This window comes from Camelus ferus, chromosome 14 (assembly GCF_009834535.1).
Source record: "Camelus ferus isolate YT-003-E chromosome 14, BCGSAC_Cfer_1.0, whole genome shotgun sequence".
NCBI classification, from domain to species: domain Eukaryota; kingdom Metazoa; phylum Chordata; class Mammalia; order Artiodactyla; family Camelidae; genus Camelus; species Camelus ferus.
The window spans coordinates 65570280-65587699 of NC_045709.1; the positions used below are offsets into that span (position 1 = coordinate 65570280).

The 17420-nt window shown below is 35.8% G+C and overlaps 1 protein-coding gene across 4 annotated transcripts in view; it reads left to right on the forward strand.

Annotated features, from left to right (window-relative positions):
* Positions 1-17420, forward strand: part of DIAPH3 (diaphanous related formin 3) — a 472396-nt gene that overhangs the window by 254988 nt on the left and 199988 nt on the right. For all 4 annotated transcript variants that reach the window (XM_032496900.1, XM_032496901.1, XM_032496902.1 and 1 more), the window contains one exon: positions 8824-9063. In XM_032496900.1, coding sequence (XP_032352791.1) covers positions 8824-9063 — 240 coding nt within the window. The remainder of the gene's footprint in view (positions 1-8823; positions 9064-17420) is intronic.

Sequence of the window (17420 nt, forward strand, 5' to 3'; positions counted from 1 at the left end):
GAAGGCCAAAGGTAAAGAGAAAATCATGAAAGTAACTTGAGGAGGGAAATGAGACACATGTAAGAAAATAAAGAGAAATTTAGCTGACTTTGCAAAAACTGGAATGCAGAAGTCAACAGAAGGATGTGTTTAAAGTGTTGAAATAAAAAGCTTGTTAAACTCAAAATTCTCAACTTAGTAGATACTCTTCTCAAAATGTAAAATAAGCACATTTTTATTTATGTGACAACTGAGAGAGTTTGTGGCCATCAGACCTGCCCTATGAGAAATGCTAAAGGTTGTCCTTCAGGGCAAGTGGAAATGATACTAGATGAACACTGATATCCACAAAAAGCAATGAAGAGGACGTGAGAGAGTAAATAAACTGTTTTCTTTCTTCTTGTAATTTACTTAAAAGAAAACTAATAATTTAAAGAATAACACTTCAAGATGGAGTTTATATGTACATAGAAGTAAAAGATACGATAGCTGTTGCATGAATCATGGGATTGGACAAGTGTAATTGTGCTGCTGTAACATTATAGCACGTGTGAAATGAATCAGAAGGTGTGAAATACTTCAAAGGGGAAGCAGGAAATTAAAAAAAAAAATGAGCAGGCACAATATTGACTTAATAGTAACTAAAAAATATATAGTGACTCTAAATAGACTACATATGGATGCATATTGTTAGTCCTAGAGCACCCAGGAGAAATATAAGAAAGAGGTATAGTTAAGAAGCCAGCAGAAGAAATAAAATGGAATACTAAAAATTACCCGATTAACACAAAAGCATGATAGGGATAAAAAAGACGTAAATAGCAAAAAGGACAAATGGAAAACAGATAGTAAACAATGGCTATGTATATTTCAGAGTGTGTATTTCTAGACAAATCTCATTACAGGAAGTAGTGGCATTACACAATGATACAAGGAGTAATTTACTAGAAACAATCATCTTAAATATGTATGTACCTAATAAAGAACATTAAAATCCATGAAACAAAACCTGCAGAATGAAACGGAGAAATAGATAACTTCCCAATCATAATGAGACTTTAATGCCCTTCTTTCAGTAAATTCCAGAAAAAGTAGGCCAAAAAAGAAATCAGCAAATAGTTAAAAAATCAAGACCATTCTATCAACCAGCTTGTTCTAATTGGTATTTATAGAACATTTCCTACGTAACTGCAGATAAACATTTTTTTCAAATACACACGGAGCAAACATTCACCAAGGTAAACCATATGGGAACATAAAATAAGTCTCAGTGATTTTCAAAAGATTGAAATCTTGCAGGGTATGTTTCTTGTCTAAAGTGGAAGTAAATTGGATGACAACAATAGAGTATCTCTCACTGTTTGAAAAGTGGCTAACATAGTTTAAAATTATTTGTGGGTCAAAGAAGAAATTATTTTGAATCTAATGAAAATGAAAGCACTGAAAAAGAAATGATCAAATTACCAAGATCAGGAATCAAAGAAGGGAAAACAGAAAATTAGAGACCCTTATCATACATAAACACATGTGCAAAAATTGTCAATAAAGTATTTTTATATCAGATAATGCAATGCATAAAAAGGAGAGTATATCGTGACCAAGTGGTAGCAGGTTTTGGCTTAACATTTGGAAATTAATAAATATTGTTGACTGTCTTATCAGAAAATAGGGAGAAAAATCATATAATTATCTAGATATGAAATAAAAAGCATTTGACAGAATTTTACCTTGTTTATGATAACTAAAAACTCTTAGCAAGTAGAAGATAGAAGGAAACCTTCTTAACCTGGTAAAGGACATTTATGGAAAACATGGAGGAGCAACCCTCATACTTAAATGGGGAAGAGTAAATACTTTTTCATTCATGATTAGAAATTGAGCAAGGATATCTATTACCACTTTTTAGCATTATAATGTATGTTCTAACTTGTGTAATAAAACTGGAAATGAGATAAAAGGCATATATGCTGGAAATGATGGAAGTGGCCTGATTGTATGAATTCATAAGGAATCCTCACAATCAGCTTTGTTAGAAGTCAGCAGTGAATTTAGCAAGGTCACAGGATTGTCAGTGTACCAAAATCAGTTGTATTTCTCTCTAGAAACAATGATATATTGGAAAATAAACATAAAAAAATTTAATTTACAGTAGCACCAAAAAATGTAAAAAACTTTGAACATTTTCCATACTGAAAACCTCAAGGTATTGCTGAGGGAACTTAAAGAAATTGTAAATAGATGGTGATATTTATCATGCTCTTAGGGTAGAAGACTTATTTTATTAAGATTTTATTTTCCCCTCAAATGATCTATTGATTCTTAATACACATATGACACACATTCTCAATCAATCCCAGAAGGTTTTGTAATAGTAACTGACAAGATATTACAAACATATATATGGCATGCAAAGTGCTTTGAATAGACAAAATCAATTTTGAAAAAGGACTTGGAGGACCTAGACTACTGACTTGATATCAAGACGGTAAAGTTTTGGCTTAAGGGATATACAAATAAACTTTTTTCCTCAAAAGTTTAGAAGTAGACTCACAAAGACACCATCAGTTGATTTTCAACAAAGACTTTAAGGCTAGTGAATGGGGAAAGGAAGTTCTTTGTATCGAATGATGCTGTGAAACTTGGATATTGTGTGGGCTAAAATGAATCACAATTCCTGCATCACACCACCAATAACGAGGGATGGAGTATAGACCTAAACATGCAAAGAGAATATAAAGCTTCTGGAATAAAGCATCACATTGGCAAAGGGGTGTATATTGGCATAACCTACTTTGTAAAAAGTTTGACAATCTCTTATACAGTTAAGTAAACATTTACGCCAGGCCTTTTGGGTGAATGTTTAATAGGAAGAAATGAAGACTCCTACAAGAATATTCAACGTCCAGTACTGAGTTTCCCTGGGCTGCATAACAAACACCCATGACCTTAGTGGTTAAAACAATAGTCATTTACCCTCCATGTTTCTGGAGGCCAAAAGTTCTTCATCGGGATGTTGGCAGGGTTGGTTCCTTCTGGAGATTCTGAGGAAGAGTCTGTACCATTCCTCTCTCCTAGCACCTGATAGCTGCCTGTAGCCTTTAGTGCATCTTGACTTGTAGCATTACTCCAATCTCCGCCTCCTAGGCTTCACTATTGCCTTCTCCTGTGTGTGTCTTTCTCTCTTCCTTCTCTTAAAATGACATGGCACCCTAAACCCTGCATCATCACACCTGGAGATTTTCAACTTAATTACACCTGTAAAGACCCTATTTCTAAATAAGGTCAGTCTCAGTTACCTGGATTAGGACTTATCCTTTGAGTGCTTATTCAACCCCACCCGCTACATTACCCCAAACTGGGAAAAAAAAAAACAACAACAACAAAAAAAACAAACTCCATCAATAGGAAAGTGGCTAAACAAATTTGGGTGTATCCTTGCAATGAAATATTGCTCATTAATAAAAAGAAATGAAGTACTCCGTCACATTACATGTGTATGCATCTCACAGTCTTTACTGAGTGAAGGAAGCCAGACACAAAAAAAGTGTTTACTGAAAGTTTCATTAATGTGAATTTCAAGAACAGGCAAAACTAAATTATAGTGATAGCAATCAAAACATCGGTTTCCTACGTTAGGCAGGGATTGTCTGGAAGCAGACGTGAATGAATTAAGACAGCAGAATGGTTCTGGGTTTTATGCCAGCTCTTTAATTCATCAGATATGAAACTTATGTGTTAAGAGCGTTTGCTAAGACTGCCAAGTTAAATAAGAAGTCTCTCGCTCTCTAACTTTACCACCTTCAGATCCCGAGTATCTGCAGAACTTATTTGGACCTTCTGTGAAATCTTTAGTGGTCCAGAATTGATACGTATTTGTTAAACAAAGAGAAAGGATACCTGGTGTCTATAGCCAGTTGTCTGTTTCTTGACTAGCTGCAGGAAAGGATACATTTTATCCTTTCAGTGTATTTTTTTAATAGTTCTTGGCTTTGCCTTACTCCTGTGGAAAAATATTAAAAAATGCCATATGCACTTTGCTATTGTGTAGTTAAAAAATAATTTTAGCTTAAAAGTTTTATCATAAGGGCACATTTATTTTAAAAACACTTATGATATTCTGAGCGCTATCCAGGCATAAGGCACTTGAATAGCTATGTTTTTGATGTCTTTCCCGAAGTGAAATGAACTTCTCTTTTTTTCTGAGAATTCTGGAGATCATGAAAACATTGGCTGACTAACAGTAAAGGGGAGATATTTTTCATATAGTTTAATTAGGAAAATCAAGTTCAAAAATTTCTCTTAAGTGTCTTAATTCTGTTCTTAGACCACTTTCCTTTCTCAGATATCACTTTCCTCTCTCATCCCTTTGTCATTTTCTCTAGTCTTGTCTTTCACAAGATAAAGATACATTTTTTTTTTTTCCACATTCTCCTTGCTTCTCACACCTCTCCAACAGGGAGTGAAAGAAATAGCTAATATGGAAAGATAGTGGAGGTGCATCTGGCAACATACAGGAGGAGTCAGAGATACCAAGAAGAAAGGGTAGAAATATGAATTAGTAGCAGGCAGAGCTCACAGTAGGATCGTCTCCATGGTGTTTTATCTAATAACTACTGTGGGGAAATTAAAGTCTGTTCCTACTCACAGGTAAACCTAGAAGTAGTTTGAGTATCAGATGACTTTTAAGTTGTGGTTATTAACTTCCACACTATGATGCTCTAAGTGGCATGTGCATTTAGCTAGCAGCAAGTTAGCTCATGTCTTACTGGCCCTGTGACCTTGAAGAAGTCATTTAACCTTTCAGAAATGCTGTGCTATTATTCCTTATAATTATGTATTTAACAAAATATATAAAGGTTAAGAATAGTAAGTCAATTAAGACTCAAGCTGGTAACTTTTCAATCAGCAGATTATTTGTACTATTAGAAAGTTAAATGAATGATTAATTAGTTTTATAACAACTTTAGGGAAGAATAATAAAGATATGGAGCACGTTTTAAAATTTCTTTTGAGGTGTGCCTACACGAGTCTACAGGCAAGAAGTGGGAGAAAAACCCAACAAATTTTGAATAAGTTGGCTCTTGAAAATCTCTTATTTATAAAAGAAACTGAATGAAGAGGACCAGACACAGTGTTAAATGTAGTTGGTATAAAAATGTCAAATGGATTCTGGTTCTTTCCCTGGGAAATAATAGATAAAGTTAAAATTATATATGAAAAAATCATAACCATAATGAGATTATGGGAGAGTACATCTCCCTGAAGACATTTTCTACTTTTTACCCTTTAAGACAGATGGAAAGAATTAGATAATACAAGGGGAGCCACCACGACTTCTGTGCCTCTCACAGCACCGAGTGGGCACCCAGTCAATACTTGCTGGTTTATTGATTTTCTAAAGGTCTTTTCATTTTACTCTGTACCTGCTCCAATAGCACATATGTTACCAACAAACAAAATTTTGAAATAAAAATTACCCTTAGTCTTCTGGATGTTGCTTGCTGATTTAACCTGTCCCTATTCTTAAGGTTTTTTTTCCTTCTGGTTCATGACATTTGTGGTGGTGTGATGGGGAGATTGCCCGAGTACTGCTCCTTGCCTTCCAGAAATGGTAGTGAAATCAAAATGTTTTGATTTTCTTTTTTATGCTTTTAGATTGATCTTCAGATGGTAACTCATTGTCAGATTTTGCTGCTGGGAGTTCACATTGCTAAGACTGTAATAATAAATGTAAAAGATACCTCTGTAAAAATGAAATTCTAATTTCTTCTAACATTCTAATTACTAATATTTTACAGTTAAACTTTTGCAATAACTCTTTCCTTTCTTCTTCTTCTTTTTTTTAATGACTTTCTGTTACCATTGACAATATTATTCGAGCACCAGAGCTCTCCATTTCTGCATTCAGTCTAATCTTTGGCAGATAAGTCAGAGTTCTAGATTCTTGAACAAGCAAATAGAATGCAAATGTCCAACAAAGAAAAGAAAAGAGAAAGAAAAAAAAAGAATGCAAATATCCAGTGTTGATAGAATATATGAGGTGATAAACTTTCTTCAAGGTTTTAAAAAATATTTCCCAATTTTTTCACCTTTTTTCCTTTGATCTCATCTGCAGAAACAGACTTTGATTTGACCAAAGAGAAAAATAGCCCTGATATTATCATCAAAGATCATTAGGTTTAGACCTTAGAACATTAGCTTTCATTGAGTTTTTGTTTGTTTGTTTGTTTGTTTGTTTGTTTGTTTGTTTTAATGAAAGTGGCACCATTTGGCCTGGGGGATCAGAATGGGCTAAATGGTGGACCAAAGCCAGCTGCTAGCCCCAGTGATCTCTGAAGTTTTGAAGGTTCTCTCTAGTACAGTAATTTTGTTCGCTAAAATGCATGTATTATCAGCCAAAGTTAGAAGAAAGAACAACATGAAAAGGACATCTAATTTAAAAAGGTGCTCAAAGATCTGTTTAGGTTACCTTTCCTGACTTTGCATTGTCAGCACTTTCCGTAAACTCACTTGGTTCTACATTACATCATAAGACTTACTCTTTTTTCAAGGTACCTGTCCCAAGTGCTAGGTAGACTCATTATTCATACAAATCTAGGTTATATTTTTTTCTAGGAAAATTAATTACTTTGTACTGGCTACATATGGTTAGCTTGTCAGCAGGAAAGCTTTAACATACTTTGGGGTGGTTTAATGCAGGCATTTAAGTAGTCTTTTTTTTCTCTTTGTGCATGGAAGAGTACACTAATATATGCTAAAATTAATGTATTTTGTAATACTAATATTCTGCTTGGGATACTGGAGAATTCTTTTCTTGTTTATTGCAAAGTACCAAATACCTGACTTCACAGTCATGAATAAGGGCTGTAAGAAGAGATGCTCAGCCCGTCCCACACCTTCTGAATGGCCGTGGCTGTGCTTGTGTGAGTGCTCCCTTGTACCTCTTATTATTCTAAAGGGTAAATTAAATGTAGCAGAGCACTATACAGAATTGGTCCAATATAATATGAACATCTTCATTTGCAGTGTTTAAGTAAGGATGCAAATTCCTGCTGAGTGAGTCCATTTGGGAGCATTTTAAGACACATGAAATAGACTTTCTGAGAAGTAATCACTGCTTACTGTGTGTCCTGGAAATAACGCTGTCCAAACAGAATGATTCATGCCCACCAAGAATCAGCATTCTAATAGGATATCTTTGTCTTTCTAAAACTTCTGTATTACTAAAATTTATTCTGTAAAACCATTCTTTGGGAATGTTTCTTTGTATTTTAAAAAAATGTAATTTTTGACCTTACAGTTTCTTTACTCTCTTCTAGGAAAAACATTTTTCTCTAGGTAGGAACTGGAAGATATTCCTTGACTTCAGGGAATTTTAAGACATTCCTTTTGTGCTTTGTAGAGGGCACTTATTAACTGTATCAGTAGAGTTTTTAGAATCTTGGCTGTATGCACATAACTGTTTAACTTGTCAGGAGTCTGGGAGAATACTGTATGTAATTTAGATATTTATTGTTACCTGCTGAGAAGCTTTTTTGTCACTATAAGAATTTGGTTTGTCTAAAGATACTCTCTCAGAAGTATCTACTGAGAGCTCTTTATTGCTTATTTTGTTAGATGCGTAGACTGGGTTATGTTGTTAAGTCATTAAGGCAGTGTCTGTAGGATCCTATTAAAGTCTGATAAGTCCAGGCTGTTGGATTTTATATTATTTTTTGTATTTTATTTTAAGTAACAATCATTGTATTATGAGCAGATAGCTTGCTTTCTCCTTCACAGAAATCCTGTAAGCTTCATGTGGCATGGTATTTCTAGCTTTTCCTTTAGGGTCTGGGACTAACACAGCTATTGCCCATTTTAATCCTGTCATGTTCTGTCACTGTTTTTTTCCTGACCTTGCCTCACAGTGTTTTTGATGTTTATAGCAGTTCACCCGCTTTACTGCTGCTGCCCCCATCAATCTGTTTTAAGTCTCAAACTCCTAATATGCTTGGTCAAGGAATTCCTATGTAGCTGAAATGTGGTGCGTCTCCAGCTCTTGGGCTCTTCCCCTCACATGTCGTTGTTAGGACACGGGTTGGGGGGGTTGGATTTTGAATTTAAGGCAAGAACTTGCTGATCCTCTAGCCCTTTTGTTCTTTTTGACACTTTCAAGCCCCTGCATACCCAGGAGGGAAACCCAGAACGCCAGACAGGGTAGGCTTGGCACGTGGTGGACCTGTGGCTTTGCACTGCTTACGTCTCCTGCTGTGCCCGTGTTTCCTGACTCTGACTCTGCTAATTTAGTATGTGTCAGGAGTCATTCTGCTGTCCTGTGTTTCTGAAGAAAGTCAATTTAGTACGAATTGGGACCTGTTTACTCTCCCTCTGTCTGACACACACTGCTGGTCAGCAGGGCTTCTAAGGACAGCAATTGCTATTTGAAGAAAACAAACCCCCGTTAGACCTTTCTGAATCTGTTTTAAACATGATCCAGCATATGTCAGTATCGAACAGAAATTAAAGCAGTGATACGAATGCTTTGTAAATGGCTGCCTCTGTCTTCTGTTACCTTCAAAAAATTATTTTTAAGTATATGTACTTTATACTTAATTAAACTTTGTCACTTAATTAAAGCTTTCTTTCTGTTGAGCATCTAAATTGTTAATTTTTTTCTCTGAGGGATGAGTGTGGATTCCTTACAAAAACAAGTAGGGCTTTTCTCTCTTCGTGCTATCAGTTTTAGGGGACATATGCTTCTTCGGTCCTGTCATACCAATAAATCATCCCAGATTACTCGCAGCTGTACAGGACTAAAGTATGCCATGCATTTTAAAGGAAATCTGCTATTTTCTTTTCAATCAGATGAGCACTGTGAAGAGACTACGGCCACGGCTCAGTGCTATTCTCTTTAAGCTGCAGTTTGAAGAGCAGGTGAACAACATCAAACCTGACATCATGGCTGTCAGCACTGCCTGCGAAGAGATAAGAAAGAGTAGGAGCTTTAGCAAGTTGCTGGAACTCGTCTTGCTCATGGGAAACTACATGAATGCTGGCTCCCGGAATGCGCAAACCTTTGGATTTAACCTTAGCTCTCTCTGTAAAGTGAGTTCTTTTTTTTTTTTTTTTTTTTTTAAAGCACGTATTTGCCTGAACACGTCTTAAATGTCAGCCCTGATGACCTGATTTGTGTATTTTTATTTAGTTGTGCTCATTGTCAAGAACTTAAACTGAACAGTCAACCCAAACCCAGAGTGAACTGAGCTAATTTACTCAGCCTCTGAACTAAATCCAAATATTCATTTCCTCTGATCTGCAAATCCAACTGAAGGATTTTGTTTAATAGCAAAACTATGTCGTAAACCTTTGCTTTCTCAAACTGATGAAATGGAACATGAGAATATTATTTAAATCTAACATTTATTCTGTTTAAATACCTGCATATGACAAAGTGTATATATTGAGAATTGCTTGGGATTGCCACTGAAAGTTTTACCTTTATTCAAATATTTCTTTGCATTTCTCTTTTTTGAGTGCTAACTAAAGGGAGAGAAAAGTGAGACTGCTTTATATAAAGGGTAAACCATTATATTAGGAATAAACATACCTAAGGTGTCATTAATGATTTTGAAATGTTTCTATCTAAATATAATTTTTGAGGAGGTGGAAATTGACTAAGTTTCAAGATATTTTTCTTCCACGGGTTAAATTTTCTTACAGAAAATATATTCAGTATTTTATATAACAGAGCTCTGTCTTAAGTGGACCATAGTAATAGTCCTTTATTGATCTGCTTACAACAAATTCTTCTCAGTTACACATCACAGGAAAAGCTTTCTCTTGTTCTTGACCTGGTGACATCTACACTCCCTGATTAAGGAATTTGATTATTGCTATTGCCAGTTAGACAGGGAAGGTGAGAAACAAGTTCTGCTTTAGCTGTGGGTTTACTGAATAGTTAATCTCTTGGTGCTTTCATGACTTTTCTTACAAGATTTTCCTGGCTTATGGCTCCAGTTGATATCAGTGCCTTGTGAGCTTTTCCCGTCAACCATCTCCATCTTTTTATTTTTCTCTCCTTGTTTTCTTGGCTTGCTGTGTTCAGTTAAGATCCCTAGCATGGGTGATGCGATTCCTAATATATGTATTAAAGACGCTGCACGTATATACTCCAGTGCCAAATGCTTAACCTGATCATCTCATTTAATGTATGTGATTAATAATTACCTGGGATACACAGGACTCATATTTTTCATGTGCAAGCCACTAATTATGATTAAATATTTTAGTGGAGCTGTATATTAAAAGTTATGGCAGCAGAGTTAAGAGAGAGTGGCTAGCTTGGTTTAAGGGAAGGTAGTTCTTCATTCAGAGAGGAACAGGAATTTGAACTGTCTGGAACGATGAGTGGGTGTTCCCTGAGAGGAAAAGACATCCTGAGCAAGACTCAACAATTCGTGGCTATAGTGCGGCACGTGTGAGCACACCAAGTGATCCATCACAGTGGGAGCCTTGTTGGGACAGGAGTGGAGAACATGGACATGAGATAGTAAATCGGTCTCGATGGTGAACTTCAACTGTCATGCCTTATGGTGAAGGCTTTATGGAGACACGTTAGTTCTATAAGTCAAGTGATATTATATCATATGTCTTCTGTGAAGATAATTCTAACTGCAGTATGGAAGAAAGTTAAGGTGCGCTTTCCAGTAATGTCACCATGAGCCATAAGTGACTTTTAAAATTTAAATTAATTATGATTTAAATAAATTTAAAGGTTAAATTCCTCAGTTACGCTTGCCAGGTTTCAAGTGAGTCAGCACCCATACACACTGACGGCATAAACGTAGCACATTTCCACCACTGCAGAAGGTTCTGTTGTACAGCGCTGGGTTAGAGGGTTAGAGGGGGAGAGACTTGGTGATGGCTGGTGAGTGTCATGTGACCTAAGAGAGTGACAGGGGGAATGGAGCTGAGAAGATAGATGGGGAAGACACTGGGAGGTGGAGGTAAAGAGGGAGGGGTCAAGGATGACTGCTTACTACTGACATGTTTGAAGTAGCTGCTCAAAAGAGAAGTGAGTTCAGTCTATTTTGGGTGTTTCCTTCCCCTAGTTTACCTCACTGTCTTTTATTTTTTTTAATTGAAGTATAGTCAGTTTATAATGTTGCATCAATTTCTGGTGTGCAGCATAATGCTTCAGTTATACATGAACACACATAATATTCGTTTTCATACTCTTTTTCACCATAAGTTACTACAGGATGTCAAATAGCACTATACAGCACGAACTTGTTGTTTATCTGTTCTGTATATATCAGTTAATATCTGCATATATCTAACTCATAATTTATCCCCTCCCACTTCCCTACCCCGTGGTAATCACAAGTTTATTCTTTATGTCACTGTCTTAAAGGGCATCTAATTGAAGCTGCCTTATTCAGTTATCTTAGCAAATATTTGAGTGTCCACTATGAAACAGTCACGGCTTTGAGAGGATGGAGGTCTGGACTAAGGTGTGTGGCAGAGGGGTAGTAGAAAGGGAGAGGGGATGGTGGAAAGTAGACACGCTTAAGGAACATCTTAGGAATTGTCAGGGCATGGTGACTATGAACTTGGATGCTGAAGATAAAGGAGGTAAGCAAGACGATAGGTTTAGGCTTTCCCAGTTGAAGGGAAGCAAAGGGAGAAAAACAATGAGGAGGAGGATTGGGGAGAAGCTAAGTTCATACGTACGAATCTGCTGGAACTTGTTTCATAGTGCTGAGTGTCTGTTCTTCTTTAGATTTGGCATCTCAGAACTTCAGCCAACTCACAAAAAGTTGACCACGTGCCCTCCCTTGTGCTTTCCTTGTAAGGGAACTGTAGGCAAGAGATTTGGTCTGATTAATGAGGCGGAATGGCCTAATACAGTACTTGGCACATAGTAAATACTCAATAAATAGCTACTGCAACAGACACAATGCAATGCACACGATGGATGCTGTGTAGAGACAATGTTATTATGGAGTTGAAAATAGACTTCCTCTCACATTGATACACAGTCACTGATACATAGTGATTTGAAATCTTTTACAAATGCAGTGCATTATTTTACTATCGTTAAGCTACAAACCAGTTAATCTGTTTCCAGATAAAGAGTTGACTGTATTTTCCGGCAACAATACTGGATATTTTGATCATCCTTGTTAGGAACCTTCTGCTGTACAAGAAACAAAATAAATACTACAACTTCATATTTTTTATTAGCTTACATGTCAAGTTGAAAGCATTTATTGAACAAGATGCTATCTCATCATGTTTATTATCAGAAGTAGCAGCTTGATCTTTGACAATTGTGATTGAATTTTCACCCTGAGTATAAAGCATCTAGCTTGATGATACACCCCCACACAAGGAATTCCCTATTAATTTGACAGCAGGAAGACAGGGTGAAATTTTAATCTGCTCAGACATGCTGAGTAATTACATGGCCTTTAATATTCTGTATCCAAAATCCTTACTTTTAAATGCTCTTTATAAATTTAGCTCAACTATAAACAATGTGTGAAAATTCACATTAAATTGTTAACTTTGCATTGTTTAGAAATAAATACATGGATTGTGAATTCCATATACGTTATAGTTTAATTTTAGGGGCTGTATTATATCTTTGTATTCATTTGTAATTGAGATGACTCAGTTTGTAATTGAGATGATTCAGTTATAATAACTGAATTCAGAGAGAAAAGATTTTACTTTCTTTTACCCAAAGGTTTGATATGGCCTATGATAAATAAATATAAACGTAACATATGAGATATAAAGTGAACAAACTACAGTGAACAAATCTGGTAAGATGTAAATAAAAATTAAAGTAGACGTGTAGGTTTGAGGCTTTCTGATGGTAAAAAGTGAAATGCAAAACATGGTCAGGAAACTATTCATAAGCTAAAAATTGTGCTTTCTCTTACTAGCCAAAGCTGAGCTTTGTAAGAAATTTGGCATGAGTGTCATTATGAAGGGAAAATATGATGTTGAGCAGTGTTCTTTTAAACAGCGAATAAGAGAATCAGTTTCTTGGAGATTTTTCTTTTTCTTTCCCTCTGCTTCCCTACAAATATGTATTCAGAGCCTCTTAGTGGGTAACACTCCAAGAGAGCCCTCATACTAAGATACACATGCACTTTTCAGGTACTGTGATGCTATTCCTAGTTTAACCAAAATGGTATAAGGACCTTGCTTTCAGATGGCTTGCTTTTTAAAAGGATAAACCTCAGATTATATAGTAGAATGGACAGACTCCTTATCATTCGTAAAATCCTTACAAAGATGTTGTTAGACTTTAGACCAACTTGGGTAATTAGCAGTTTGAAATTATATTCTTTTTTCAGAACCTGTTATTGAGTAAATGCAAATTCATATCTGTTGAAATCCAATCAGCAAATGGTAGTTGCTTGCCTGACCAAAATGCCCACCTAGAAAAACTTATGTGTGGTTAGTATTGAAATTAGTAATCGTATAGAGCTTGCGAGTAGAGCCAAGTAGGTTAGCATCCTAGCAAAAGAGCAAGTTGACTCAACCATCAAAGTTTAGCACTATATTAAAATTTATGAGATTGTTTTAACTTCCAAATTTAGAAAGCAGATATTATCAGTCTGCACACGATGGCTATAGTGTTTTTAATAATATTTACTAATGTCCACTGAGATATATGATTTCTGAGTAACAAATCATCCCAATCAATACAACTGGAAGATGTAACCGTAAAATGTAGTTCTTTGATTTAGTTTGTTAAATAAACTGACTACGTGTATTGGGATAGTAGATAAAAATTCTGGAAGAGTTTACCAATTGTAATAATAATAACTATGTTCTGTCAGATTATGCTACTTTCTTGGGGAAAACTGCAGGAAAAAGTATCTATTGATTCCTCTATAGATTAATCCATATTTGGATAAATATCCATTATCCACTTTGTAGAAGATCTTGTATTGTCAGTGGCAGTAGAATATGCAATGAGTTCATCTCAAAGGTGAAATTATCAAAGGATACATAGTAATGGGGCTGGGGGTGCTGGGAGTTAGGTATTAAAATGTAGTGGTGATGGGTCAGGCTGACTTTGTTTAAGTTCTCTTTTCTAGTGCCTGAAATTTTTATCTGGTCTATTTATTTCTTTTATAAACATGAGCTAAACAAAAATAGAGTAACTTCACCAAAGCTCTAATGGGGAAGATTTTTAGGAAAAATGTTTAATTTCCCGTTTCTTGAATGCCTTCACCAACTCTAGTGAGTGATTGCTTGAAATTGTGAATAGTTCTTGGCAGACATTGATTCTCAACCCACAGTGCCCTTTAAACAATACTGATGTGTCAGTCTCACATCAGATCGATTACTTCAGCATGTATCGTGTGGACCCTGACTAGTGGCTTCTTTTAAAAAGCTCCCCCAGGTGACTTTAATGCACAAAGTGAACTGAGAATCACTTTATCCATCTTCTGCCCTACTCACTTATGTCCCAGAATGGGACATCCCTGATTGGTGGCCTGGAACCAACCAACCAACAAACCTGCAAAAGCAAAACCTAACTAACATGAGAAGAAAGTCAAAAAAGAAACAGCTCTCCTTCCTCACATAAGGAGGAGAGGTGAAAATATTTCCCCAAACTGCTGTTTTTCTTTCATGCCCCACTGAACACTATCCTGAAAGTGAAGAAAAGAAGTGACAGGAGCATGAATCTCAGGCACATGGTGGAACTGAAATAAGTTGATGGCCGGTGTCCTGAGTTATTTTACAGGACTTGACCTTGGGAGGTAATTTCAGTGATTATGAAAAGCAGGAGGCAAATCCCTCTGCTTGTCACAGGCTACCTGTCACTGTCACACAGGTTACCATGGTGAATCTTTTTTGTGAAATTCTCATATATCCCCTTTTCCTTTACTCTATGAAGTTATTTTTAAGAAAGACCTCTACCAAAAGAATCATTGTTCCCTCTGCATTTAGTGTTTTGGAAGGATTTTAGAGGGATTTTTAATTCTTCATCAGATTGGAAAACCACACTAGTAAGTTCTGGCACCCTTTGAAAGTAAAGCAGCTTTGGCCAAAGACTTGTAGATAACAAATGCCATTCTTATTTTACATCCAGCCAATTAAATCACTGAAAAATACTGACTTCCAAAGCAGTGTGAAGCTATTTAGAATCCCTAACCCCCTTTGACTCATTCATTAACACATTTCATCTCTAGCATTTTCCAAGAAATATTTACTTGGCTTTTCTAAATAGTGTTTTTATAAATTTTATTCACATTACCTTTGTTTTTTCAGTTACAATTAAACATTGCAAATTAGACTTACTCTTTTAATAGAATTATAAAAAGTGACTCCGCTCACGAACAGCAAATGCACTGCTTGTGTGCTGTCATCTCGCCACAATCAAAGCAAACGTTGCTGATCTGTCAGACTTCCTTTCCTCCAAACACACAGCCCTAGAATCCTCTTTAACACCATGCTTAGAGATAGCTACTGCCCATCAAAGATAGCACCCCACATGAATCTTACCAGCCATCTGTGGTTTAATATAGTCTCCTGTTTTTGCACATTTTATAAATGAAAATCAAAAACTAAACAAGGTACCCTTTTCCTGATGCCCTAGGAAGCTCTCCTTTATCAGAAGTCTGTATTGGTTTTACATTTTTGGGATCAGAAGCAAAACATGCAACTTTACTATCTATATAGTAATACTTAGCAAATAATATTTATGAATATGTGTTCTTAGGTGGCAGAAAAGAGTCTGAAGGTGAAATGAGTGCACACCAAAACCAGACAGAGACATTACAGGAAAGGAATATTATAGACCAATAAGTCTTACGAACATAGATGCAAAAATCCTCAATCAAAACCAACAATATGTAATAAGGGTTATATACCATGACCAAGAGGGATTTATTCCAGGTATGGAAGGCTGGTTCAGCATTTGAAAATCAGTTAATGTTACCCATCATATCAACAGGCTCTAAAGGAGAAAAGTTATTTGATCATATAATATATGTAGAAAAGATATGTAATCAGTTCAATACACATTCATCACAAAAACTTTCAACAAACTAGAAATAGAGGGGAACGTCCTCAAATTGACAAAGAACATCTACAAAAACAACCTATAGCATCATACTTAATGATGAGAAACTATTTTCCCTCTAAGATCAGTGATAAGGAAGGGATGTTGTTTCTCACCATTTCTAGTCAACATTGTCCTGGAGGTCCAGGCTTAATATGACAAGGCCAGAAAAGGATATAAAAGCATGCAGGTTTGAAAGAAACAAATGAAATTGTTTTCACTCATAGGTGAAATCATTGCCTATGTAGAAAACCCCCAAAAATAGACCAAAAAAAGGGAAAAAAAAGAAAAACACTTCCTGGAACTAATAAGCAATTAGAGGAAAGTTTCTGAATATGAGATTGATGCTAAAAAGTTGATTTTTTTCTAATATAAACAATGATAAATTAGAATTTGAAATAAAAAAAAAGAATACCATTTCCTTTAGCACCAAAAACACTTGGGGATTATCTAACAGTATATCTACAATACTTGTATAAAGAAAATGGCAAAACTTTAGTGAAAGAAATCAAACACAGATCTGATAAGAAATAGATATTCCATGTTCATGGAAAGGACTATTCAATGTTGCTAAGGTGTCAGTTCTTCCCAACTTGATCTATGGAGTCAATGCAGTTCCAGTCAAAATCTCAGCAAGTTATTTTGTGGATATTGACAGACTGATTCTTAAGTTTATATGGATATGTAAAAGACTCAGAGTAGTCAACACAACACTGAAGAAGGAGAAAGAGAAGGAGGAGGAGGAACAGGTAGGACTGACTTCAAGACTTGCTATAAACTACAGTAATCAAAATTACATGGTCAACGGAACAGAATAGAAAGGCCAGAAATAGACCCACACAGGTACAAGTCAACTGATCCTTGACAAAGGAGCAAAGGCAATTTAATGGAGGAAGAATATGCCTTTAAAGAAATGGTGCTAGAAAAACTGGACATTGATAAGTTAGACTCTATTAAAGTTAATAACTTCCGTTCTGTGAAAGACACCATTGAGAAAGTGAAAGACAAACCACAGAATGGGGTAAAATCTTTGTAAAACACCTTTCTGATAAAAGACTTGTATCCAAAACATACAAAGAACTCTTCTTAAAACTCAGCAATAAGAAAACCGCCCAATTAAAAAAAAAAAGGCTCGAACAGACAACTTACCAAAGAACATTTACAAATGGCAAAAAACTGTATGAAAGGATACTCAGCATTATATGTCAAGAGGGAATTGCAAACTACTATATACCTTTTACAATGACTAAAATCCAAAACACTGACAACACCAAATGCTGCTGAAGATGTGGTACAACTGGAATTCATTGCTGAAGGGAATGCAAAACATTACAGCTCCTTTGGAAGACATTTGTCTGTTACAGAGTTA